The sequence below is a fragment of the Pongo pygmaeus genome, chromosome 1 (genome assembly GCF_028885625.2).
Source record: "Pongo pygmaeus isolate AG05252 chromosome 1, NHGRI_mPonPyg2-v2.0_pri, whole genome shotgun sequence".
In the NCBI taxonomy this organism is placed as follows: Eukaryota; Metazoa; Chordata; class Mammalia; order Primates; family Hominidae; genus Pongo; species Pongo pygmaeus.
This window is the reverse complement of record NC_072373.2, coordinates 211,487,790-211,514,305: the sequence shown is the minus strand read 5'-3', so window position 1 is coordinate 211,514,305 and position 26,516 is coordinate 211,487,790. Positions and strand designations below refer to the sequence as shown.

The window sequence follows — 26,516 nt, the reverse complement described above, 5'->3', positions numbered from 1 at the left end:
AGCTTCAAGATGTTCCACAAATCCTGGGAAGTGTTCTTCTTCTTGGTAGTGACTCTAATGGTAGTTTCTTTGTCCCAGTTGTTTCATTCCTAAGAATGTATTGAGGCAATTCTCAATTAGAGAAAATGTACTGCAGGTGTACATTTTCTATCGTGTGTAGAAGAGTGAGAGACACCTCAATGTTGAGAGGTCAGGTGGGTATTCAGACCAGGGGCCCGAGGAGACCCCGGGAGGGCAGTGTGCTTCTGTGACCCTCCTAGTACCTCTGCCCTCTGAAGATTCCAGCCCATGGTTCTGCCCTTTCTCAGTCCCCAGGTAGGAGAGGAAACAAGGTGTCAACAGCAGAGAAAACAAGTTTTTGGGGTTCACTCAAGACCTGGGCTACAGCCAGGTCAAGTGCCTGCTTTATTCAACAGGAAGTGCTCAAGTGGGACTCACCCCCGACCTTTCACAGTGTAAAGTGAACAGGGAGCAAGGCAGGAAGCTAGAAAAATAATGCATGGATCTAGACAATTCAGAAAGACCCTTCTAAGTCAGCTTAAGGCCAAGACTGGTCAGTGTGAGAGAACAAAAGAGGTGACAGAAAAGCCTTGGGCAGCCTGAGCCACGATGGGCCTAGCGGAAGTAGTTGGGACATTCGTGAGCAACCAAATGCCAGGCTTGATTAAAGGCATCCACGACAGCTGGCTCCAGGGGCCCTTCCTCTGTTGCTGCCAAGTTCTGCTCCAGCTGCTCCAGGCTGGACATGCCCAGGATGACCGCGTCCCCGTGGGCACCCTGCAAGGGAGACAGCCAGACTTCAACCCTCTTCTGCTGCACAGCAACTCCACTCACAGCCCTCCCAGCCACCTCCCTGCTGAGATCTGGGGTCCCTGTTTATATTTATATCCTGTATGTCCAGAAAGGACTTAAGGTGCCTTGGATAGCTGTACCCATGTGACTTGAAACCTGCATCCTTTCCCCTACTGCCACACGACGCTCCCAGACAGGCCTACATTCACAGCCCAGTTCTGCCCCCCAGCAGCTGTGTAAAAATGGCTAAGTTGGCTGGGCACAGTGGCTCATGCCTGCAATCCCAGCACTTTGGGAGGTCGAGGTGGGAAGAACACTTGAGCCAAAGTGTTCAAGACCAGCCTGGGCAACAGAGAGAGACTCTGTCTCTACAAAAAACAACAAAACAAAATTAGCCAGGGGCGATGGTGCATGCCTTGTCCCAGCTACTAGGGAGGCTGAGGCAGAAGGATCACTTGAGCCCAGGAGGTTGCGGGTGCAGTGAGCTATGAGTGCACTGCTGTTCTACAGCCTGGGTGACAGAGTGAGACTCTGTCTCAAAAAAATAAAAAAGCGGGCTATGTTATTAAGCTTGTTTTGACATTCAATCTTTTTTTTTTTCAAACAAAAATATTTTTCCTTGTGTTTTGTACACAAAAGGGGGTGGGAGGTAGTGCAGTGTGGTGGTGGCGGCGGAAAAATATGGAACGCTTCACAAATTTGCGTGTCATCCTTGCGCAGGGGCCATACTAATCTTCTCTGTATCATTCCAATTTTAGTGTATGTGCTGTCAATGTGGGCACGACATTCAATCTTTTTCTCTATTTTCAGCATTGGAATAAGAAAACTTATGTAAAACACAGCTCCCACGTACTGAACATCTACCGGATATATGCCAGACACTATGCAACATGGAAGGCTGGAGCTGGAGATAAGTTTGTTGCTGTTATTTTCATTGTTGTTTGCTTGTTTTTTTAGACAGGGTCTTGCTTTGTCACCCAGGCTAAAGTGCAGTGGTGTAATCTCAGCTCACTGCAGCCTTGACCTCCCAGGCTCAAGCCATCTTCCCATCCCAGCCTCCAGAGTAGCTGGGAACATAGGAGCAAGCCATCACACCTGGCTAATGTTTTTGATTTGTTGTAGAGATAGGGTCCCATTTTCTTGCCCAGGCTAGACTCAAATGCTTGAGCTGAAGCAATCCTCCCCTCTCGGCCTCCCAAAGTGCTGGATTACAGGTGTGGGCCACTGCCACTGGCCAGGAAGTAAGGTTTAACCAGGAAGACAGGGGGCATCAAGAGAGGGAAACCAAAAGGGTGAGATGGGTGGGTTTTAGTTAAACCTGTGTTAAAACGTCTGCCACTTTAATAGCTGGGTGAACCTCGGTTTCCTCATCAATAACACTGGGATAATCATAATTCATAAAGCCTAAGGAATAAGAAAATCCCTGTAATGAAGCCCTCACTACAAAGCCTCCACTCAGATACCATCAAAGACCAGTGAGAAGAGTGTTTATGAGAATTGGAAGAAAGAGAAATTTCAGAGGAATTGAGAAATCAAATGCTTTGGGCTTCACCTAAAGGTGATGCTGGTCGCCCTGGAAGCAAAGAAGCTGAGCGTCCAGGGTTGCTGCTTACCTGCAGCTGTGAGTGGTGGTACATCCACCGGAGGGCAGCCGAGGTCATGCTGGGGGCGCTGGCACCATACGCGGCCTGCAAGGCCTTCTCCACCAACGCAATGGCCTCGAAGTGGTGCTCCTTCCAGAAGCTGTGCAGAGGGGACGGTAGCACAGGGGTCAGTACCATGGGGGTCACACTGGGAGCCACACCAAATAGCCATCGAGGACCACTGCCCCACCCTACACCCTGCAGCCCTGAAGGGCGGGTGTCCTCTCTAGTCATAGGTCTCCCACTTTGCTGGGCATCAGAACCACCCAGGATGCTGGGCCCCTTAGCAGAGACCTCAATGAATCTTTATTCCTGAGGACTCAGTAGCCTGCTCTGATTTTCCCCAGGGACACGAAGGCTGCTCAGATGGGGCAGGATTCCCTCCTGGGCTCTCTTTTTTCTTTTTGACACGTGGTCTTACTCTGTTGCCTACACTGGAGTGCACTGGCATGATTATGGCTCACTGCAGCCTCAACCTCTTAGGCTCAAGTAATCCTCCTGCCTCAGCCTCCCAAGTAGCTGGGCTATAGACAGGTGTGCACCACCACACCTGACCACTTTTTTGCATTTTTTTTTTTTTTGTAGAGACCATGTTGCCCAGGCTGGTCTTGAACTCATGAGCTCAAGTAACCCTCCTACTTCGACGTCCCAAAGTGCTGGGATTACAGGTATGAGCCACCATGCCTGGCCCATCCTGGGCTCGCTTTTTCCTTCCCAGCAGGTGACTGCTCAGGAAAGAGCTACAACTTCAAGACCCCAACATCCAGGGATCCTCATTTCCCCCCCGAGGTCCCAAGACAACAAGAAAACCCACAGAGTGCTTGGGAATTCCTGAAGGAATGCAGGGGAGGAGATGCAAACAGCAAAGGAAGGTCTTACCTCAGGAACAGCCCAGGACTTCATTCCACATAGAGCTGACCCCACCCCAGCCATCGTCCCAAGCCCACCCCCAGCTCACCGATTCCTGTAGGTCTCAGCCCAGCTATTCCCAAAGAAGCGGCCCACAGGCTGTTTCCCGTCCTTGTCCTCATACTTGTACTTGCCAGTCAGCAGGCCCCCTGCGGGAAGGCAGCAATCAGCCCCCGGGCCCCGAGTGCCCCAGAAGCTGCCATATCCCTCAGGGCTCTGGTCTAGGGGAGGGGCAGGGACCCAGGAGGTCCCTGAAGAATGCAGCCCAGCCTCTTGTCAAACCCTCCCTGCTTCGTAAATTCTGGGCTGGGCATCTGTGGGTCGGGAATAGGCTGACACAGGGTCAGGAATGCTCCACGTACCAGCCAGAGGGTTGTAGGCATAGAACCTCAGTCCAAAGTGCCTGAGGCAGGGGAAGAGCTCCGTTTCCATCTGCCGGGTGGTGGCGTTGTACATGCCCTGCAGGGAGAGGGACCCCGGGGACAGAGTGGACATGTCAAGAGAAGGAACTGTTGCCTTCCACTTTTAAACTCTAAAGCAACACCAGCCCAAGACTTCAGCAATATTCTAACATCACTACTGTTAGTAGGGGATGGAGGGAGGGTGTTGGGCCCAAGGACAGAAAATCAAAGTGGAATGGTATCTTTCCACAAATTTCTGGTGTATGAACTCCATGCTAGACACTGGTTACAACCACAAGCAGGTGTCACAAAATCCCTGCCTCCAGGAGATGTTTACTCAAGTTTAAAAAAATAGACAGGAAGGCAGCTAATTACAATAAAGTTAGGTTCTACGATCAAACAAGGAGCTGGAAAGTACTCGCTGAATGTATGAAGAAGAGGTTTGGAGACTGGAGACTCCTGTGGGGCTGTCTAGAAAGGCTTCCAGAGGAGGAGACCTCTATGTAAGGCCCAAGTGCTTCTCCCAGGGAGGAGAGCAGGGGAAGTGTGTTCCAGGCTGAAGTATGAAAGGAGGTGGGGAAGGAAGGGTCCAAGGTGCACAGTCAGGCAGGAAAGAAGCAGATGCCCAGTGGCCAGGCTGAGGAGCTTGAATGGCATCCTGAGGGTACATGGGAGCCATCTGCAGGCTTTCAGCAGGGGAGTGGCTGCTATGCAGAGGGCACAGGGGGCAGTCAGGGGGCCAAAGAGAGCCCAGGATGAGCAGGAGTCCTAGAGACCTTGGCCTCTGCAGCCCCAGCCCTCACCTGGTACACAGTGGGCAGGATCCAGCCGTTGCTCTTGCAGAGGGTACAGATCTCAGCCACTTCCCAGCTAGCATAGTTGGAGAGGCCAAGCTCCACGAACTTGCCCTGCGTGAGTGAGGCTCCAGTCAGAACACAGTGCAGCCCAGACCAGGAAAGGGAGGCCAGGGTGAGGTCCCAGGGAATGCGGCTGTTCCCTGCCCCACCCTGGGACTGCCCTGGTGCCTCTGCTCTCATGAGTAGGATCAGGATAAAGAAAGGAGTAGGAGCCCACCTTTGGAGCTCGGAGGGCCCCCTCACCTCCTGGTGCAGCTGGTGGCAGGCACGCAGCGTCTCTTCCACTGGGGTGCTGTGGTCAGGTGCGTGTAGGTAGAAGAGGTCCACTTGGGGACACTGCAGCCTCTTCAATGACGTCTCCAGCTGGGACCGGACACTGTCAGGCTTTAGTGATTTTCCATCCCAAGGGTTGGCCTTGGTGGCAATTTTCACTTGGAGAGAGAATGGAATGGTTAAGTGACCTATCAGAGCCATTTGCTAACCATGTAACTCTAGCTAAATTACTAATATTCTCTTGGCCTCAATTGTATGATCTGTAAAATGGGGTGATAATAATCAAACTGTCCTCATTGGGAGGTCCTGGGGATTAAATAATGTCATATATGTGAGTTCTCAATGTTCACCTATTACAATAACTATCATTAGTCACCAACCTGCTGGCTGTGCCAGGCGTTGCACTAGAGACTGAGTATGCAGAGATGAACTGAACACAATGGATCTCTGCCCTCCTGGAGCCCTAGAGGATGATGGTACAATATGGTAAGCACAGGAGGGAAAGGCACACGATGCCAAGGAGCCCAGATGAGATGCATGAAGCCAACTTGGAGACTCCAGGGAAGGATTTTCTAGGAGATCACTCCCAGAGTCCCAGCCAACAAGGAAGAGCAGGAAGTACACTCCAGAGCATGGGAACCCATGCAAAGTCAAAGAGGCAAAAAAACAGTATGTGAGGCTCCAAACCTTCAAGTCTAAGTTATAAGAGCTTAAATTCCAGAGCAAGGAGCAGTGGGACATACGACAAGAGACAGGGACAGACCTCATCCCAAAAGTTCTTAAATACCATCCCACTGAATCTGAACTTGATCATTCCAGATTTTGTCAGGGTGTGAACCGGTCACCTGTGTTCACACTTGGCTGCAGTATAAAGAAAGAAGTCAAGGGGGCAGGCCTGGAAGAATTTAGGAAAGCGAAGCAGCCACATGAATGTGGCCCAGTGGCAGAGATCAACTGGAGAGCTTAGAAGGCACACTGAGCAGAATGTAATTATAATTCTCCCCTCCCCTTCCCGACTCACAGAAGCATGAGCATACATCCAACCACTGTACAGACACGTTGCTATGACAACAGTGTTCTGCATCCAAGCAGCTTGGAAGTGAGTTAATTTTGCACTATTCTTTCCCCTATAAAGAACCTCGGCTGTTGGTCCAGATGTAGTGGCTCAAGTCTGTAAACCTAGTTTGGGAGTACTTTGGGAGGCTGAGTAGCAAGGATTACTTGAGCCCAAGAGTTTGAGATAATCCTGGGCAATGTAGCAAGACCCTCCCTCTACAAAAGTAAAAATTAAAAAAGAAGCCCAGCTGGGCCAGGAAAGGTAGCTTATGCCTGTAATCCCAGCACTTTGGGAGGCTGAGGTGGGTGGATCACCTGAGGTCAGGAGTTCGAGACCAGCCTGGCCAACATGGTGAAACCCCGTCTCTACTAAAAATACAAAAATTAGCCAGGTGTGGTGGCATGTGCCTGTAACCCCAGCTACTTGGGAGGCTGAGGCAGAAGAATCACTTGAACCTGGGAGGCGGAGGTTGCAGTGAGTCCAGATCGTGCCATTGCACTCCAGCCTGGGCGACAGAGTAAGACTGTCTCAAAAAACAAAAAACAAAACAAAACAAAACAAAAGAACCCCAGCTGTCTGGATTGGTCGGTGGATGGATTCTGCACTTTTCATACTTAGCAAAGTCAGCTCAGTAGCTCAGAGGGGTGTCATGAGATCAGTTGGGATATGGGAGAGAACAAGTTCCACAGTTTCTCATCCAGATTTTCTCCATTTCCCCACAACACCCCAGGCATTCTTGGCATGAACTTTGCCTCAGGCCTGGCCTGAGGACTTTGGTCCAGTGAGCTCCTGGCCTCAAAGATGGAAGCGGGGAAGGGTTGGAGAAGAAAAACCAACTCAGGAACAAAATCTTCATTATTAATAGCATGTAACCTGGCCGGGCATGGTGGCTCACACCTATAATCCCAGCACTTTGGGAGGCTGAGGTGGGCAGATCACTTGAGGTCAGGAGTTGGAGACCAGCTTGGCCAATATGGTGAAACCCCATCTCTACTAAAAATACAAAAATGAGCTGGGCGTGGTGGTGTGCACCTGTAATCCCAGTTACTTGGGAGGCTGAGACAGAGGTTGCAGTGAGCTGAGATCTTGCCATTGCACTCCACCCTGGGTGACAGACCAAGATTCCGTCTCAAATAATAACAACAACATGCAGCCAGGTGAACTAGAAAAAGCATGGGCCTGAGATTCACATTCGCCCTCTTTTCCCCCCGACCCCCCACCTGCTATGACTCTAAGGAGGACCCAGAGAGAACCTCTCCTCAGGGGTGGGGAGCAAGAGCCTCGGAATAGTCCAGTGGGTGAAGCATGGTAAGGGTAACAGCCCACTTTCCCTGGGCCCTCACTGAGTGCCAGGCACCCTCCCAAGGGCTATCAAGGGCACCAGGCTCACGAGGGACAGTCCCCTCCATCCTCCGCTCAAGCCCCACCTGCCCAGTGGCCTTCCTTTCACACATCACGCACATTGCATTTCCAAACCAAGTCTTTGCACAGACTCTAATGCTCCTTTCTCTTGTTCTCCTCCAACCTACCATTGAGCCTTTAAAGGCCAAGTTCCATCCAGCATTTGCTGAGCCTTCCCTAGTGCCTCTCCCCGGCCTGCAGCTCCCCAAAGTACTCTCTCTTCCGGGCTCTCCAGCAATCATTACTTCAATCTTCCTCATTAGACTCTGAACTCCCTGTGGAGGGCTGGAGTCACTTTCCCTCCTATGGCCCCATGTCAAAGCCTGGCGTAGAGTGGATAGAAAGTCCCTACACCCTCACCCGTCCGCACTCCCTAACACTCCTACTCTCCCAGCCAGCCTTACGGCATCGCCACAGTTCTCCCTGAGAGAGGCAGAGGTACTGCCAGCTACACAGGGCAGAGTCTAGCGGTTAAGAAAAGGCCAGGATGAGAAAAGGGTGCTCTGGGAGTGCATGGGTGATGATGGCAACGAAGGGGTAGAGAAAAGGGGGAGAGCCTGGGTGGGGACCGGTTGTGGGCACCTGGCAGGTTTGGAGGCGGGGGCATCAATGGAGGTGGGAAGCGATGGGCCAGACCAGGCTGGGGGGAGACTCTCGCGCTGCAACTCCCAGGGGAAGGAGAGTGGCGGAAAGGAGTCAGGACAAAGCACTGTCTAGTTGTCCTGGGGTTCCCAGAGCTGCGGGGTGGACCTGGGGTGGGGGTCGAGGGACGAAGCCGTCGGTGCCGCCCGCGGCCGGGCCCGAGCGGGGTGGTGCACGGCTGGGGACGGGCTCAGCTCTACACGATGCATGGGGAAGATCGGGGCCACTGTTACCTCTGCAGTCGCCGCCGCCCAGCCCGAGCCCCAGGCCGCCCAGGATGGTCTCGGACTGGCCGTCGCTGTACATGAAGGCCGTGTCCAGTTCGGTGTGGCCGCGCTCTAGAAACGCGCGCACGGCCGCGGCGCTGGCGGGCGCGTCCATGCGGCGCCCCATCTCCATGGTGCCCAGCACCGAGGCGACCCGCGGTGGCGGTGGCCTGGACATGGTGAGCGCGCGGGCCTCGGGCGGCGGAGAGCCAAGCGCGCAGTGGACGGCGGCGCGGAAGACTACGCGAGACGCGGCACTCAGCATAGCAGCGGCGCCTGCGCGTTGGGAGGCGTGGAGGCCCCGCCCACTCCGGGGAGGAGCGCGGAGGCACTTGGGGGCGGGGACACAAGGCGCGGCTGCAGCGGCGCCTCCAGGCCGGGTCAGCCCAGCGCGCGGCGTGGGGGCGGCGCGGTGGCGCGCGGTCAGCTGACCCGGCGGGCCGTGACCCAGAAGCTGGGCCCTGGCGGCGGATCTGGACGTGGTGAGCCGGTCAGGGGGCAGGTGGCAAAGTCCACGGCTGGGGGTCGGGGCTCCTGGGCTTCCCTGCCACGTCCTTCCAGCCCTCTCCTCCGGCCGCTGGACTGTCCGGGCTCCTGCACCCTCCTTGTGGCGCGATATCCTGGGACGAGGCTCCGGGCCGGGACTGGGTGGCCCTCGGGAGTCCGCAGCCCGTGGCCCCCCACCTCAAAGGCGACTAGCGCGGCCTCTCGAGCTGGCCTGGCCAGGAGTTGCCCTGCCCCGGCCGACCGGCCCCTTGGCATCTGATGGCTTCGTTTTTCACGGGCCGGCCGGGCGAGGGGCCCTCGCGGCGCTGGCCCCAGCAGCTGTCCTATCATTATCCCTCCAAACAGGCGGCCCGCGCCGGGCTGAGTCACCAGGAGGGAGCTGTGGCCGAGGACGCCGAGGCCTGGAGTGGGTGGTAGCCCCGAGCTGGGACGCTCCTCCCTCCACAATCTCCCCAGGTCTGCAGGGACCGAGGGCCCACACTGCCTCCTCCCACGCCGTGCTTAGGGTAGGTTTCCAAACGTGTGCATGGAGAGTCTGAGTCTGGAAGTGTGAGGGGTCCCGGGCCTGGGTCACAGGTCATGTCTAATCAACGCTTACTGGAGGCGCCTGTGTGCCCGGACGCTGGAGGGGCTACAATGAGAACAAATAAGTCATTTTGGGCTGTTGGTGTTGCGTGCCAGTGCCAGGCACCCTTGTAATCGCTTGGCCTGGATTGTCTCATTTAACTCTGCAGTCAGCCTAGGTGGTGGGTATTGCACTATTCCCCTACTTTTCAGATGAGAACTACGAAGCTCAATCACTTGAGTTCCAGACTGGTAGGCACTGGGCAGGTCTGTTCCAGAGTGCTTTTCTCCTCAACCCTGGGCTGTTCGAGTTCATAGCTTTCTCCCCTTCCTAACTTTCTCCTTTCCTTTCTCTTCTCTCTCTTCCCCCCTTTCTCCTTTCCTCACCCGTTTCCTCTCTTCTTCACTCTGTCCTTCTCTCTATCTCTCTCTTTCTCTCTCTGTCTCTCAACATTTGCTGAACCTCTAGGTGTGCTTACACCTGGAGAATAAGAAATACACAACCCAGAGTGGGGAGAGTACGTTTCAAAGACAGTGGTCGCAGAGGACAGTGGTAGTGTTCTTCAGGTGTGTGGACAAGGGGAGAGGAGGAGGTGGAAGGTTCTGTCCAGCCAGCTCTCATGGGGCATCTTTGAAAGGGCAATTTAGAAGTGAGTCCTTATCTCATGACCAGGCCCTTGAAGGGGAGCAGGACACTTCTAGGGGAAGAGATAGCACGTGCGGAAGCCTGGAGACCTGAAATGACTGAAGATATGGGTCAGGAGGCAGGGGATAAGGTTGGGAGGGGCAGTTCTTGGAGTAACTTGAGGCCTAGCCTCAGGTAATTTGGACTTCATCCTGTAGACAAAGGTGGACACATGATTGGCTGTGATCATGTGCCCGAAGCATCCCTGACTCAGCTTGGGATCAGGGAGAGGAGTTTGGGTGTGGCAGGAGATGTCATCTCCAGCCCAGCCTTTCTCAAAGTGCACCAGATGGAGCAGAATCGCTGGAGGGCTTCTTAAACTCAGAATCTCTAAGCCCCAGCCCAGGTGCACTGACTCCAAATTTTGAACATGCACCCTCCAAGGGTGATTCCAGGGTACCACTTCTGGGGTCCTTCCCATGCATGCAGATGAGGTCAAGCTCCATTGCAACTTTGGACATCCATTTGCTCAGTGCTGTTTGAACAGGAAGTGGGCCCATGCCTGGCTTCTAGGTGACAGGAACTACGCAGGATGGCCCTCAGAGCCAGGCCCTTCTGTTCAGGGATCAGGTGTGTCTCAGAGTGTCCCGAGCTCCACATTGCACATGGGTCCTGTCCAAGGTCAGGGGGCCACCCACCCAGTATCCTGGATCCATAAACCAAGGTACCTTCCTCAAGACAACCCCCCAACACGCACACATACTGGGGTGCATCCATTTCATTTCCTCCTTAACCTGGGGAAAGGGGGAAGTGAGAGAGAGGCCGCAGGGTCCATAAACCAAGGTACCTTCCTCGAGACAACCCCCCAACACACACATGCGAGATGTGTCCATTTCATTTCCTCCCTAACCTGGGGAAAGGGGGAAGTGAGTGAGAGAGTCTCCAAGGTGGTTGAGATGCTGGACTCTCATCCTGAAAACAGTCGCTGCTATGTGTTGTCAGGCACAGGGCTGAGAGCATTATGTGCATTTAGTCAGGACAGCTGCCCCAAGGAGTGAGTGTCATTAGCCCCATTTTATAGACAGGCTCAGGTAGGTTAATTCACTTCCAAGGCCGCTCAGCCTCACCTGTCAAATGAGCACAGTATACCCAACCTTGCTGGGGTGTGGTGAGGATGGCAGTGGATGAGCTGCAGCCTTGTGTTCAGACTCTGCAAGGGGGTGTGGGGGTGCAGCCCAGTTGGTAGTGGTGGCTGAGAACATGAGGACTTGATTTGAAATGCCTTTGGCATTGCAAACGTGTAGTTCTCACCTGGACTATATGGTTTTTTTGTTTGTTTGTGTTTTGTTTTTGAGACAGAGTCTTGCGCTGTCACCCAGTTGGAGTACAATGGCGCCATCTCAGCTCACTGCAACCTCTGCCTCCTGGGTTCGAGTGATTCTCCTGCCTCAGCCTCCTGAGTAGCTGGGATTACAGGCACGCACCCACCACGCCTGGCTAATTTTTGTATTTTTGATAGAGATGGTGTTTCACCATGTTGGTCAGGCTGTTTTCCAGCTCCTGAGCTCAAGTGATCCAACTGCCTTGGCCTCCCAAAGTGCTGGGATTACAGGTGTGAACCACTGAACCAGCCACACCTGAACTATATGTTAATTTGGAGTGGCCTTTCAGGGGCCGGAGATGGGGCATCAGGTGAAGGTTTCCAACATCAGCTGTGTTGATGGTCCCCCAGGTGGGCCACGAAGACACAGGGAAGAGGCTTTCAGCCTCCCTGCCTGTGCCGGGCCCTGGAGGTAGACCAGTGAGCTGGGCTGACAGTGACCTGGGGCGCCCTTACCTTCAGGTCCAGGGCCTCTGCCCACAGCGAGTCACATTAGGGCTGAGGGTCTGCGACTTCCTGAGAGGAGGTGCTGACTCGCTTCCTTTCCCTCCTGGTGCTCCCTAGTCTCTGTGTCCTCAGCAGTTCCGTAGGGCCAGCCAGGGACTAGCTGGGGAGCCCAGGCCTCCTGACACAAGTGGGAATGAAGACAGCTAGAGACAGCCCCCGCCTGGATGAGGAAATCCCCTCTGAGCACAGGGAAAAAAGAGGAAGCCCCCTTTCTGGCTGTGCACTCATGCCAGACCACAGAGGCCTCTCCCTCTCTCTCTCTCTCCCTCCCTCTCTCCCTCTCTCCCCCTCTCTCCCCCTCTCTCCCCATCTCTCCCCCTCTCTCCCCCTCTCTCCCCCTCTCTCCCCCTCTCTCCCCCTCTCCCCCCCTCTCCCCCCTTCCCCCTCTCTCCCCCTCTCCCCCTCTCTCCCCCCCTCTCTCCCCCCCTCTCTCCCCACCTCTCTCCCCACCTCTCTCCCCCCTCTCTCCCCCTCTCCCTCTCTCCCCCTCTCCCTCTCTCCCCCTCTCCCTCTCTCCCTCTCTCCCCCTCTCCCCCTCTCCCCCCCTCTCCCCCTCTCTCCCCCTCTCCCCCTATCTCCCCCCTCCCCCTCTCTCCCCCTCTCCCCCTCTCTCCCCCTCTCCCCCTCTCCCCCTCTCCCCCTCTCTCTCCCTCTCCCCCTCTCTCCCCCTCTCCCCCCCTCTCCCCCCCTCTCCCCCCCTCTCCCCCCCTCTCCCCCCCTCTCCCCCCCTCTCCCTCTCCCCCTCTCTCCCTCTCCCCCTCTCTCCCTCTCTCCCTCTCTCCCTCTCTCCCCCTCCCCTCTCTCCCCCTCTCCCCCTCTCCCCCCCCTCCCCCCCTCCCCCCCTCCCCCTGTCTCCCTCTCCCCCTGTCCCCCTCTCCCTCTCTCTCAAGTCACAGAAGTCTTCTGCTTTGCTGGTGACAGATGGACCTGAGGCGGGCAGTGTGGCAGGTGGCCATGAGCAGGGGTGTAGGTCTGAGTCTTGGGTTTGACTCTAGCTTCCTGGCTGGGTGGCGCTGGCACATCACTTCTGCACTCTGGCTCAGGCTCCTTGTGGATATCAGTGGTCCCCACTTCATAGTTGCTGTGAAGATGCAACATGAATGCACGCAGGATCCTTGGCTCACTGGTCCAAGCTGTGGTGACCATCACTGATGGAGATGGCCCAGCCGAGCCTCACTTTCCCTCCCTCCTCTAAGGTGTCACGCAGGCAATGACTGCTCTACTCACTGTCCGGGGTGCCCGGGTACCGGGAGAGGCCTGCCCTGCCCACTCCTGCGATCAGCCATATTCTGGCTTTGTCAATGTGACAGTGGGGAGGTAGCTGTGGACTCCTTGCTGGTAGGCGTCCCCCATACTCTGAGCTCCTGGGACAATACAGGCTGCAGCATCCCAAACTTGAGTCCTTGTCACTCATGCAACTCCGGGAATCCCTTGCTCCTCTTCTCCACTTGCCTCTTCTGTGTGGGGCAACGGGCTTTATGGTTTGTGTGTGTGTGTGTGTGTGTGTATGTGTGTTTTCTTTTAAGACAGAGTCCGGCTCTGTTGCCCAGGCTGGAGTGCAGTGGCGCGATCATGGCTTGCTCTGCAACCTCCACTTCCTGGGCTCAAGCGATTCTTCCACCTCAGCCTCCTCAGTAGCTGGCTGGGACTACAAGCGTGTGCCACCACACCTGGCTAATTTTTGGATTTTTCATAGAGACAGCGTTGCCCAGGCTGTTCTCGAACTCCTGGGCTCAAGTAATCTTTCCCACCTCAGCCTCCTAGGGTGCTGGCACAGTGCCCAGTCCTTATTTTGTTGTTGTTGTTTTGACACAGGGTCTTGCTCTGTCATCCAGGCTGGAGTGCATTGGTGAGATCATGGCTCTCTATAGCCTCTACCTCCTGGGCTCAAGTGATCCTCCCACCTCAGCCTCCTGAGTAGCTTGGACCAGAGGTGCACACCACCATGTTTGGCTAATTTTTCTTTTCTTTTTCTTTCTTTTTTTTCTTTTCTTTTTCTTTCTTTCTTTCTTTTTTTTTTTTTTTTTTTGAGATGGGGTCTTGTTATGTTGCCCAGGCTGCCAGGCTGGTCTCAGTCTCTTGGGCTCAAGCTGTCCTCCCGCCTTGGCCTCCCAAATTGTGGGGATTACCGGCATGAGCCATCGCTCATGGCTACAACCTGCTTTAAATTAGATGAACTTGATGGGCCTGGCCTCAGCAGATCCTTACAGAGTAATTTACAATACAGAGTAATTTACATACAATAATAACAAGAAATTAGGAACAACCTAAGTGTTCAAGAGTCATAGGAAAAGGTAACATCGAGGGCTCAGTTCAACACACTGTGTATGAACTCACTGAACCCACACAACAGCTGTATGTGGGAGGCAGCACTGTGATGACTCCATTTACAGATGAGAGGGCTCAGGCACAGAAAGGCTGAGTCTTTGCCCAAAGTCTAGCATGAATGGGTGTTGAAGCAGGGATTTGAACACACCCGTCCCTTCTGCAGATCCAGCATGCTGTCTGCATGTGTCTCTAGTTGGCGTGTGTTTGCTGTGATCTGTGCACCTGGGGGCTGATTGGGTCCTGGTGGGTGAAGATTATGTCTTTGCCCTTCTCTGGTTCAGGGCCAGGAGCCCGGCGAAAAGGCTGGGATGAGCTTAGTTTGGGATGACTGTGAATAGGACCTGGACCTCCCAGTGCTGAAAGCCTCCTCTCTTCCTCCCTGTAGAACCCTTGCTGGCCTCAGAACACCAGCACCCTCCCTCCGGTGCAGCCCTGCCTGGCCGGGGGCCCCTCCTCCACAGCCATGGTCTGGAAGAAACTGGGCTCCCGCAACTTCTCCAGCTGCCCCAATGGCTCCATCCAGTGGATATGGGATGTGTTGGGTGAATGTGCCCAGGACGGCTGGGACGAGGCCAGTGTGGGCCTGGGCTTGATCTCCATTCTCTGCTTTGCTGCATCTACCTTCCCGTGAGTAGTGTCTTGGTGGCAGGACCGGGGCAGGGCTGTGGGGTTGAGGCAGTGGCTCCAGCTACTGCTCAGCGAGGGGTTGTCTGGTGGGCCATGGGCCTCCCTAGACTAGAGCCTGGGTGGGTTCCCTTGACAGGGACTTGTACTGATTGCTACCGCAGGTCAGACCTAGTGCTGGGCAGTGCTGATACAGAGATCATCACCTTTGCAACAGTTTATTGAGTGCCCACCATATACCTGGCTTGCTTCTAAGCACTTGCCATATTTCTACCTCATTTAATCCTCACAACAACCTTGTGAAACAGGGACAGTTACCATCCATCTGTTTTATAGATGAGGGATCCAAAACCCAGAGAAGTTAAGCAATTTGCTTTAGGTCACACAGCTGGTCAGAGATGGGGCTGGAGAGTGGGAGGGCTGGGATGCATCAAACACAACCTCTGTCTTCCAGACTTTGACAGTCTGGTGGTGGAGATAGCAGCAGTGAACACAACATTGCGTAGCCGCTGCCATGATCAGGGATTGAGGACATGCTGCACAGGGGTCAAGAGCATCCTGACCTGGGTGTGTCACCTCACTGCTCTGAGCCTCAGTTTCCTTGCTTGTGTCATGGAAATATTGTTACCTAACTAGACAGTTGCTATGAGGATGGCATGAGGGTGTGTAGGGAGAGCTGCCCACTCAGGGCCTTCACACAATGTTTGCACAAGCCTGAAAGCTGTCAGTGGTGACACTATTATTTCATTACATGAAGCACAGAAGAGGGACACCCACCTGATCTGCAGAGGTGGAAGAAGATTACAGTCAGGAAGGACCTGGAGGCCAGGCACCGTGGCTCACGCCTATAATCCCAGCACTTTGGGAGGCCGAGGCAGGAGGATCACTTGAGGTCGGGAGTTCGAGACCAGCCTGGCCAACACAGTGAGACCCCCATCTCTACCAAAAAAAAAAAAAAAATTAAAATTAAAAACAAAAAAGAAGGGAGTTGGAGGTGTTGGCCTCTAGGCTAAAAGCCGAGGATGGGACAGCATTGAGGGGTGAGAGCCAGGGGCTGAGTGTGGAAGAGCAGTTCAGGTAGAGGAAGCAGCAGATGCACAGAGAAGGGGCAGCTGCGATTATATGGTGGACAGAGTGTGTGGGGGTCAGGGAAGGGAGAGGTGAGGTCACGGGGTCATCAAAGGCCCTATGGCCTAAGTGGCATGCTCTGCTCTTAAGAAATGTGCTCTTTATCCTAAGGGATAATGACAAGGCTTTGATCAGGGGCTTGACATTGTTTTAACAGCTTTATTGGGAGAGAATTCGCATTTCATGCAATTAACCCATTCAGTGTACAAGTCATTGGTTTTAGTATAGCCAGAGTTATGTAACTGTCACCACAACTAATTTTAGGACATTTTCGTTAGCCCAAATGGAAACCCATGCCCATCAGCAGTCATTCTTCATTTCTCCCGGAACCTCTCAGTCCCTGCCAGCCACTAGTTTACTTTCTGTCTCTGTTGATTTGCCTTTTCTGGACATTTCATGATTCATATAAATGGAATCACACAGGACCTGTTGTGATTGGCTTCTTTCACTTAACATAATGTCTTCAAGATTCATCCATGTCATAGCATGTATCAGATCAGTACTTCAGTCCTTTTTGTGGCTGAATACTGTTTTATTCTGTGTATAGCACGTTTGGTTATCCATTCATCCATTGATGGACATTGGGTTGTTTCTACTTTGTAGCTATTATGATTAATGTTGCTATGCACATTCATGTATTTTTTTTTTTTTTTTTTTTTTGCCGGGTGCCATGGCTCACGCCTGTAATGCTAGCACTTTGGGAGGCTAAGGTGGGCAGATCGCCTGAGGGCAGGAGTTCAAGACCAGCCTGGCCAACATGGTGAAACCCCATCTCTACTAAAAATACAAAAATTAGCGGGGTGTGGTGGCGCGTGCCTGTGGTCCCAACTACTCGGGAGGCTGAGGCAGGAGAATCGCTTGAGCCCACCAGGCAGAGGCTGCAGTGAGCCAGGATCACACTACTGCACTCCAGCCTGGGGGACAAGAGAGAGTCTCCATCTCTTTTCTTTTTGAGACAAGGTCTCACTCTGGGACTACAGGCGCCCGCCACCACGCCCGGCTAATTTTTTGTAATTTTTTAGTAGAGACGGGGTTTCACCGTGTTAGCCAGGATGGTCTCGATTTCCTGACCTCATGATCCACCCGCCTTGGCCTCCCAAAGTGCTGGGATTACAGGCCTGAGCCACTGCGCCTGGCCTCACTTCTTTTTTTTTGAGACGTAGTCTCGCTCTGTTGCCTAGGCTGGAGTGCAGCAGCGCAATCATGGCTCACTGTAACCTCTACCTCCCGGGTTCTAGCGATTCTCCTGCCTCAGCCTCCTGAGTAGCTGGGACTACAGGCGCCTCCCTCCACACCCAGCTAATTTTTATATTTTTAGTAGAGACAGGGTTTTACCATGTTGGCCAGGCTGGTTTCAAACTCCTAATCTCAGGTGATCTGCCCGCCTCAGCCTCCCAAAGTGCTGAGATTACAGCCATGAACCACCCCGCTCGACTGTCTTTTCACTTTCTTGATGGTGTCCTTTGAAGCATAAAAATTTTAAATTTTGATGGTGTCCAGTTTATTTTTTCTCTTTTGTTTCTTGTGGTTTTGGTGTCATATCTGAGAAACCACTGCCAAATGCAGATAACAAAGATTTATCCTTATCTCTTCTTTTTTTTTTTTTTTTTTTTGAGACACGGTCTTGCTCTGTCCCCCAGGCTGGAGTGCAGTAGTGTGATCACATAGCTCATTGCAACCTTGACCTTCTGTGCTCAAGCGGTCCTCCCACCTCAGCCTCTTGAGTAACTGGGACCACAGATGTGCACCACTAAACCTTGCTAATTGAAATTTTTTTTTTTTTTTTTTTTTTCTTGGTAGAGACAAGGTCTCACTGTATTGTCCAGGCTGGTCTCAAACTCCTAGATTTAAGCGATCCTCCTGTCTCGGCCTCCAAAGTGTTGGGGTTCGAGGCATGAGCCATCGTGCCCAGCATCTCTTGTTCTAAGTGTTATATAGATGTAACTCTTACATTTAGGTGTTTGATCCATTTTGTGTTATATTTTGTAAATGATGTGAAGTAGGAGTCCAACCTCATTTTTTTTTTTTTTTTTCTTGAGACAGAGTCTTGCTCTGTTGTTCAGGCTGGAGTGCAGTGGTGCGATCTCAGCTCACTGCAACCTCCACCTCTTGTGCTCAAGTGATTCTCCTACCTCAGCCTCCTGAGTAGCTTGGATTATAAGCATGTGCCACCATGCCTGGCAAATTTTTGCATTTTTAGTAAAGATGGGGTTTCACCATGTTGGCTAGGCTGGTCTCGAACTCCTGACCTCAGGTGGTCTACCTGCCTCAGCCTCCAAAAGTGCTGGGATTACAGGCGTGAGCCACCACACATGTGGATATCCAGTTGTCCCAGCACCAAGTGTTGAAAAGACTGTCCTTCCCCATGGATTTCTCTGGGCACCCTATCAGAGGTTTGATGTTTTTACTGAGTTACCTTGCTCCAGGTGCCATGTTGGGTGTGGTGCAAGTAAGCCAAACAGACACTGTCCTTGCCTTTGGAGAGCTTCCATTCTGGTACCCTTGAAAAGATAATCTTGGAGTGATGGGGAGGAAGGAGCAGAGTGACAGAGAGAGTGGAGGCAGGGAGGCCGCCTTGGAGGCTGTGGAAGCCTTCAGCAGGCATCAATGGTGGGGGGATTGGAGAGGCCCTCACCAGGCAGACTGGACAGGTGTAGGTGACTGATGGGGCCAAGGGCGGGAGGCTCCCTGTCCAGGGGTGAGAGCTTCCTCAGGACTATCCAAGGAGCTGGCTGAGGATCCCCCTTTCTGCCTGGGCTGGTTGATTAACCAAGGAGGGGATTGGAGGCCTGGGAGAGAGCCCTAAGTGATGGAGGGAGGGTGGCTGCCCCCCTGGTCTTCCCTAGGACTCAGTCTCTTCTGAGTGGGACAGAATCACTTTCCTGCAATTGATGAAGACAAGTTGAGTCATAGCATCTTAGGAGGAGCTTTACTGTAAGGGATAAACCTTGATTAAGGGCCTTCTCAGTGCTGGGCCTATGCTAGTCACTCCCCCGTCCTCAGGAAACTTGAGTGAATCTGGGAGGGAAGGGGATGTCAAGTGTTACAAAGGAGGAAGGAGAAGATGCCAGCGGAGCTCGTGTCAGGGGAGGCCCAGAGGAACCGATATTTCCTGAGACGAGAAAGATGACTCTGAGGCCTCTGGGCCTGAGGAGGGGTGGGTGGGACATCTGAGACCAGAGATGGGAGGAAGAGAGAGCCATCCTGGGGCGGCGAGCCTGGGGCCTTGCAAGGGTCCCCTCGTAGAATGGTGGTCCTTGTCGAAGAGCACTGGAAGGCTCTGGCAGTTTTTGGTGACACTGGGGTTTTAGTTTTTTATTTGTTATTAAAGAATTTTTTTTTTTTTTTGAGACAGGGTCTCACTGTGTCATCCAGGCTGAAGTGCAGTGCTGCATTCATAACTCACTGCAGCCTCAACTTCTTGGGCTCAAGTGATCCTCCCACCTCAACCTCCTGAGTAGCTGGGACCGCAGGTCCCCACTCCACACTTGGCTAATTTTTTTTTTTTGGTAGAGATGGGGTCTTGCTGTGTTGCCCAGGCTGGTCTTGAACTTCTAGGCTCAAGTGATTCTCTTGCCTCAGCCTCCTGAAGTGCTGGGATTATAGGTGTGAGCTACCACGCCCAGCCTCCAAAGTGTTGGGATTATAGGCATGAGCCACTGCTCCTGGCTGAGATGGGGGTTTTAGAAAGATTTCTGAAAGGGAGGATGAAAGATTTCTGAAAGGAGGGAGGCTTGTTAGGAGGCTGAGGGAGGCAGGTGGAAGGACTGGCTGTGGGAAGAACCCAGCCAATGCCCGTTTCTTAGTTTCTGGCTTGGATAATGGATAGGGTGAGCTGCCATTTAGTTAGTTTCTTTGTTTCTTTTTATTTTCTTTTTTGAGACAGGGTCTTGCTCTGTTGCCCAGGCTGGAGTGCAGTGGTGTGATCTCGGCTTACTGCAACCTCCACCTCCTGGGTTCAAGCAATTCTTATCCCTTGGCCTCCCGAATAGCTGGGATTACAGACATGCGCCACCATGCCTGGCTGATTTTTGTATTTTTGGTAGAGATGGGGTTTCACCATGTTGGCCAGGCTGGTCTCAAACTTCTGGCCTCAAGTGATCCACCCTCCTCAACCTCCCGAAGTGTTGGGATTGCAGGTGTGAGCCACCGTATCTGGCCACCATTTAGTTTCTTTCTATCTGTCTGTTTTCCTTCATGCATGCAGGTGGTTAAAGAGAAACTGGAACAGTAAATGGCAGTATGTATAATGGTTAAGAGCAAGACCGGAGGCTCAGGTAGGAGTTGAATCCAAGCGGTATGGCACGGCTTCCTCCAGGCCCAGTGAGGAGGTCATCGTGGTAGACTGGACAGCACAGGTGTCTTGAGGACAGAATGAGTCAACACACATGCAGAGGGCTCAGAACTGCCCTGGGCCTCAGTGCCACCGCTAGCTTTGGCCTCGTACCCACACCTGGCCAGAAGTCCTAAGAGGGTCCCAGCACCAGGGACCTTTGGGAAAACAGCCAGGGGACCAAAAGCCCACCACCTTGATAGTGGAGCTCCAGGCGCCTCAGCCCCCCCCCTTCTCTGTTGCCCTCTAAAGAGAACCGGGCTGGGGTTCTGCCTATCTTGGCTACGGCTGCTCCTGGAGACCCGGCGTGCCCAGGCCTTCGGCCTGCGCATCCCTTCCCCAGCACTGTTCTTGTTGCAATGCCCTTCCCTGCATCCACAGGAGGAAGGATCCAGGGTTCTATGCAGCAGTTCTCAGGGCCCAACACAAAACTTCAGGACCCTAGATAAGCCCCAGATCCCCACTGGAGACCCCAGGGTGTGGTGGAGGAGAATCTGAGTAAGGCTGGGGCTTTCCCTGGAGAGATGCACAGCCGTAGAGCCCTCGGCTTAGAAGGGATTCCCCAGGGGACTCCTCCAAAGGGCCGAGAAGGCTCCTGAGGATCCCGCCTGTGGGGAGGATGGGCCCCCAGGCCACTTCCTTTCCATTGCCGCCTCGCTCTTCTGTGGTCGTCTCCTCTGGGCAGTGTCCCCTGTAAGGCGGCATCCCCTGTAAGGTGGCCTGAGCATGCGTCCCCTCCTCTTCCTCTTCCACAGCCAGTTCATCAAAGCCTACAAGACGGGCAACATGGACCAGGCGCTGTCCCTGTGGTTCCTCCTGGGCTGGATTGGTGGAGACTCCTGCAACCTCATTGGCTCCTTCCTTGCTGACCAGCTGCCCCTGCAGGTGGGCCGGTACCCGGGCAAGGTGGCGCTACCCCTAACCCTGCCTCACCCTGAAGGGTTGCCTGAGGAGATGCCAGGCTCTTTGGCCCGCCTGGCCTCCAGAACCCTGACCCGTCATTCCATCTTGTGTGAGGGCCCCATCCTTCTGTCTGCCGAACTGTGACTGTGGGCAGGTCACTGCTCTTCTCTGGGCCTCAGTTTCCCCATCTGCAATATGAGCATGTCTAACAGGAAGGTTTCAGGGTCTTCCACCTCCAGGGTACTGGAGTGCTGGCGAAGGTTTCAAAGGGTGGGCCCCTCGAGGAGAAAGGGAGTTTTTCCGTGGGAGGCCCAGATGCCATCCCGCTCCTGTGGGCAGGCAGAGCTGGGGCTCCCAGTCAGGAAGGCATTATCTTCCCACGTGGGACCAGAAAATTCTGACTGCCCTGGTGTCAGGCCAAACCAGAGCCATTGCTTCACCGTGGAGTCCTGCTTTGTCCTGACTGCTAGCGCTGACCACCAGCTCATTGGCCCCTCCTGGGCTAGATCCTTTCCTGGGTCTTTCGTCCACCTGTTCTGTCATTCTGCCAGGTGGGAACTGGGAGTTCTTGCTTGCCAGATAAGGAAACAGAAGCTCAGAGAGGCAAAGTGACTTGGTCAGGGTCACCTAGCTGGGATATGACAGAGGGCTGCCGGGGCGTGGTCTCAGATCCTGGGACTGTGCCAACCCCCGGGCCCCCTGCGTCTCTTACAGACCTACACGGCTGTGTATTACGTCTTGGCAGACCTGGTGATGCTGACGCTGTACTTTTACTACAAGTTCAGGACACGCCCCTCTCTGTGTGAGTATGCTGACCGCTGTCTGTCAGATGCTCTACCAGCAGCAGGGGGCAGTCGGGGGGGGCGCCTGGAGTGTGGGAGGAAGCGGGTTCCCCATGGCTGGGTGATAACCCAAACCTCGGAAAGGCTTCCCCGGGCCTTATCTAAGAGCCTGAGCCTTAATTGGCCAAGATAGAGGCTTGAGGGCAGTGAGCGCGTCCTGGCCCAGACCACAGGTTGGTTCCTCTTGCCCAGGGGCTCATTCAGCAGACACAGCTCCAGCTCCTCCTCTGTGTCCGGCCCTGGGCTTGGAGCTGGGGAAACGAGGGCAAGTCACACAGGCTGCCTCTGCCCCAGCCTTCAGGAGGAGCAGGAAACAAGGTCAGCTTGAGGCTACACGGACACAGGGAGGGACCTGGGGAGGAAGTTGTCTCATCAGCATTTCTGCTTCGTGTAACCCCCTCCTGACCTCCCTGCCCTCAGCGTCTCACCTTTCTAACTCTAGGAGAAGGGTACTGTTGTTGTACCCGTTCGACAGATGAAGAATGAAAGCTCAGAGAGGTTAGGTCACTTGCCCAAGGTCACACAGCCCCTGAGGGGCAAGGCCAGGACTTAGCACCCCCCCGCTGCCACTCAGCCATCTAACCTCGGCTTCCCTCCTGCCTTGTGTGCAGTGTCTGCCCCCATTAACTCCGTGCTGTTGTTCCTAATGGGGACGGCGTGCGCCACACCGCTGCTGAGCGCTGCTGGGCCCGTGGCTGCCCCTAGGGAAGCCTTCCGGGGGCGGGCGCTCCTGTCCGTGGAGTCGGGCAGCAAGGTGAGGCGTGGGCGTGGCGGTCGAAGGGATGGAGAATGGCTCGTCCCCAGGGCTCTCCCCTGCACAGCCTCATGGGTGCTAAATGGGGTGGGGGATCACCTCTGGCTCCTACGAGACACCAAGTACCCCCTTCTGCCCCACAGCCCTTCACCCGGCAGGAAATCATTGGTTTCGTCATCGGCTCCATCTCCAGCGTGTTGTACCTGCTCTCCCGGCTGCCTCAGATCCGCACCAACGTGAGCCTCCAGCAGGGGCTGGGTGGGGCCAAGTAGAGCCGACCTGGCCACCCGGGCCCTCTGGGCTAAGGAGTAGCACAGCATAGGAGCCTTGGTTCAGAAAGTCTGGGTTACTCCCACTGTTGGCTTGGGCAAGTTAATCCAATCTCCGAGCCTCCATTTCTGCTTCTGGAAAATGGGCGTGGTGCGGCCTGCCAGCCAGGCTACAAGAGACCCGTGTGTGTTGGGGGAGTGGGCGGTCAGGGGGAGGTGAGGGGCTGAGCTTGGAGGCCTGAGGGGAGAGGAGAAGCTGGGGAGTCGAGGAGGGGAGGCTTGCTGGGCAGCTAGAGCCTGTGTGGGGTGGAATGCAGGGTGGTGTGGGGCCACAGGCCTGGCACAGCCATGGTCTCCTGTGGACCTGGGCAGGGGCCTGGGAGGGCTTGTCTGTGGGTGGGAGGAGGCTCTTCTGTGTGTCGGGCCCACGTCAGACACTGGGCACCCAGGGAAAGATTGGCTCAGAGCAGGTGCACTGTGGTGGGGCAGGTGGACATGGGGACAGTTACAATCCAGAGTGACAAGAGGCCCGTTCGAGATCTCTGACCTGACCTCCTCCTGCCCCAGTTCCTCCGGAAGTCCACCCAGGGGATCTCCTACTCGCTGTTCGCGCTGGTGATGCTGGGGAACACGCTGTATGGGCTGAGCGTGCTGCTCAAAAACCCCGAGGAGGGCCAGAGCGAGGGCAGCTACCTGATGCACCACCTGCCCTGGCTTGTGGGCAGCCTGGGCGTGCTGCTGCTCGACACCATCGTATCCTTCAGGGCGTGTGAGGCAGGTGGTGGGGTGTGGGCAAGGAAGCCCCTGCCTGCACACAGCATCAGCACTCATCTGTCTCTTCCTCCCTTCATCCATCCGTCCATCCATCCATCCCTCCTTCCCTCCCTCCCTCCATCCGTTCACCCAGTCATGCCTACCTCCTGTGTGCACCCAGCTGGACCCTGGAGCCATGAGTGCCTCAGAGGCTTACAGCCCAGCAGGGCGCAGACAGGACACAACATTATCATCAAAGAATTACTTCATTGCAGTGGCACCAAGTGCTGCAGAGAAAAACGACAAGAGCGTCTAGCCAGGAACTGTCCTGGTTAGAGGGGCAGCAAAGGCCCCTGTCTCATTGAACCTGTGACCTGACAGAGAAGAAGTTAGTCAGGGGAAGGCAGGAGAAGAATGTTCTAGGCTGTACAGACGAGAGCTGGAGTGTGGAGACACACACGAGTTGGTCAGACAAACCTGGGTTCAAATCCTGGCTCCTCCCCTGCTTCCTAGCTGTGTGACGCAGAGCACACAGTCAACCTCTCTGTGCTGCTGTGTCTTCACCTCGGTTAACAGCCACTGTCTCGTCAGGATATTGTGTAAGATGAGGTATCTGGAAACACTCCCCACAGGACCCCGTTTTCAGTGAGGGCTCAGGAAGTGTCTGCTGAATGGCTGGACAGAGCGTTACCTGGGTCTCACTTGGGAGAAAGTAAACATGGCCTTTGTTTTAATATTTGCTAAGTCCCTGCTGGGTGCAGGGAGAGGTGACAGTTTAGGCTCTTGAGCCCCAAAATGGCCCAGCCACCTGGAAGCCTCCAGGATGCCACAGGGGAGAGGAAGCGAAGATCCTGGGCCAGGGTCAAGGGAGGCTGCCCACGGGAGGGAGAAGTCGGTGCCAGGCTTGGAGATAGATGGAGCTTGGCTAGGGCTTGAGGAGCCGGGCAGTCGTGCTGAGTGGAGGGGCACAGCTAAGGTAGAGGCTGGGAGGTTATGGCTGGCCCTTCCCACCTGCAGCGTGGGGGCGGGAGGGAGGGGAGAGGGAGGCAGCTCCTAGGAGTCGAAGGCCCCCAGGGGCAGGTCCAACCCAGTCTCTGTTCAGCTTGGCCTTAACAGCGGCACCCCCAGATCTCCATCCAGTTCCTGGTGTACAGGCGCAGCACCGCCACCTCGGAGCTTGAGCCCCTCCTCCTCCCCAGCTGACCAGAGCCAGGCTGAGCGCAGGAGGACAGGCACCACCAGATGCCACACCAGGCAGGGGGAGGTGTGGACAGTGATGGTACCACGGCCCTGCATCAGCCTGTGGGTGGCCTCTGGATCCTCCCTGGACTGAACCGTCCCCTCCGGAACACACCTTCAGGTAGACCCTGAAGCCTCGAGGCCGGGGCTGAAGCGGAGACCCCAGGGCCTCTCAGGAGACAGCGAGGCTGCCCCTCCCACCACCTACCTCATTCTGCCTACTCACCCCAGGGGCCACAGCTGCGGCCTGCTGGACTCAGGACTGTCCTGTCAACTCCAGACAACCGAGTGAACAGGCTGGGTGCCGTGGCACACACCTGTAATCCTAGCACTTTGGGAGGCTGAAGCGGGTGGACCACTTGACGTCCGTAGTTAGAGACCAGCCTGGCCAACATGGTGAAACCCCGTCTCTACTAAAAATACAAAAATTAGCCAGGTGTGGTGGCACACATCTGTAGTCCCAGCTACTTGGGAGGCTGAGGCAGGAGAATTGTTTGAACCCGGGAGACAGAGGTTGCAGTGAGCTGAGATCATGCCACTGCACTCCAGCCTGGGTGACAGAGTGAGACTCTGTCTCAAAAAAATAAAAAAGATAACCGAGGAAACGGTACCTCCCCACGAGACCTGCTTCTGTTGCTCCTTCCCCAAGGTGCTGAGGGATCAGGGCTGCTTTGGGGACCAGCGGTGGATGTGGATGGGGATTCAGGATGAGCTGAGCAGAGGGGACCGCATCTGCCTGCAGCCCTGGCCCAGCCTCCTGGGGCCTCTGGTTTCTTTAGCCTGCTTCTCTGGGCCCTTTCCTGACAGGCCCCACACCTTACTGTGGGGACATAGCAGGGAGAGTGACTCCCCATGGGGAGCCTGCCCCTCGGTGCTCAGGAAGAAGCAGAATGGTTAAGGTTCTGTCGGATCTGGGTTCTGCATCGCAGTTCCTTGGTGCCTAGCTTACCTCATCTGTGAAATGGACAGTACTGTCATTTCCTGTGTCCTTTCAAGGATTACATAAGATGCTGACATTATGGAGTTTAGCCCCAGATCTGGCGCATAGTAAGGGCTCAATAAAGGTTAGTTTTGAGGACTTCGTTGGAGAAGAGGAGCAACTAGATCTTGGAGATCAGGGAGAGCCTCCTGGAGGTGATAGCTCAGAAGGATGAGCGGGAGATATCAGAGGGAAAGAGGGAGGATTGAAGGCAGGAGGAAGAAGTGGCGGGTACAGGAGCAAGGTGGGAGAGTGGAGAGGAGGGCAGGGCTGAGCCCCGAGTGCTTCCTGGACCCGCAAACTCAGTGTTGTCCAGACCCTGTTTGTTTTATTTTTAAAATTTTTTAGCCCAGGCCGGAGTACAGTGGTGCGATCATAGCTCACTGCAGCCTCGAACTCCTAGGTTCCAGGGATCCTCCCGCTCAGCCTGCCGAGGAGCTGGGACTACAGATGCGCACCACCACGCCTGGCTCCAGACCCTGTTCTGATTCCACTTTCCTGGGGGTCATGACCCTCAGGTGCCTGGAGCACAGAGACGC

The 26,516-nt window shown here is 54.7% G+C and overlaps 2 protein-coding genes and 1 non-coding gene across 8 annotated transcripts; 1 reads left to right on the top strand and 2 right to left on the bottom strand.

The window, feature by feature from the left end:
* Positions 1–355: 355 nt before the first annotated feature.
* LOC129045240 (aflatoxin B1 aldehyde reductase member 2) lies at positions 356–8,559 on the bottom strand. The gene is made up of 7 exons (XM_054503704.2): positions 8,209–8,559; positions 4,846–5,033; positions 4,549–4,653; positions 3,707–3,803; positions 3,394–3,493; positions 2,406–2,535; positions 356–777 (listed from the first exon to the last, which is right to left on the bottom strand). Exons 1-7 carry the CDS (start codon positions 8,504–8,506, stop codon positions 616–618), a joined length of 1,080 nt encoding a protein of 359 aa, XP_054359679.1. The 5' UTR covers positions 8,507–8,559; the 3' UTR covers positions 356–615.
* LOC129022968 (U6 spliceosomal RNA) lies at positions 1,468–1,574 on the bottom strand. Its single transcript, XR_008496617.1, has one exon. It is a non-coding gene; the product is annotated as a U6 spliceosomal RNA (small nuclear RNA).
* An 18-nt stretch (positions 8,560–8,577) lies between the features above and the next one.
* Positions 8,578–25,619, top strand: SLC66A1 (solute carrier family 66 member 1). 6 transcript variants are annotated; one of them, XM_054503666.2, is made up of 9 exons: positions 8,591–8,723; positions 9,094–9,254; positions 14,539–14,780; positions 20,994–21,123; positions 21,856–21,943; positions 22,595–22,737; positions 22,881–22,973; positions 23,574–23,759; positions 24,888–25,619. In XM_054503666.2, exons 3-9 carry the CDS (start codon positions 14,617–14,619, stop codon positions 24,960–24,962), a joined length of 879 nt encoding a protein of 292 aa, XP_054359641.1. In that variant the 5' UTR covers positions 8,591–8,723; positions 9,094–9,254; positions 14,539–14,616; the 3' UTR covers positions 24,963–25,619. The 6 variants fall into 6 exon arrangements, with proteins under 6 accessions (XP_063523926.1, XP_054359641.1, XP_054359621.1 ...); XM_063667853.1 differs by lacking the exon at positions 8,591–8,723 and adding an exon at positions 11,297–11,549 and having other exon boundaries at positions 9,092–9,254; XM_063667856.1 differs by lacking the exon at positions 22,595–22,737 and having other exon boundaries at positions 8,578–8,723.
* Positions 25,620–26,516: the final 897 nt, after the last annotated feature.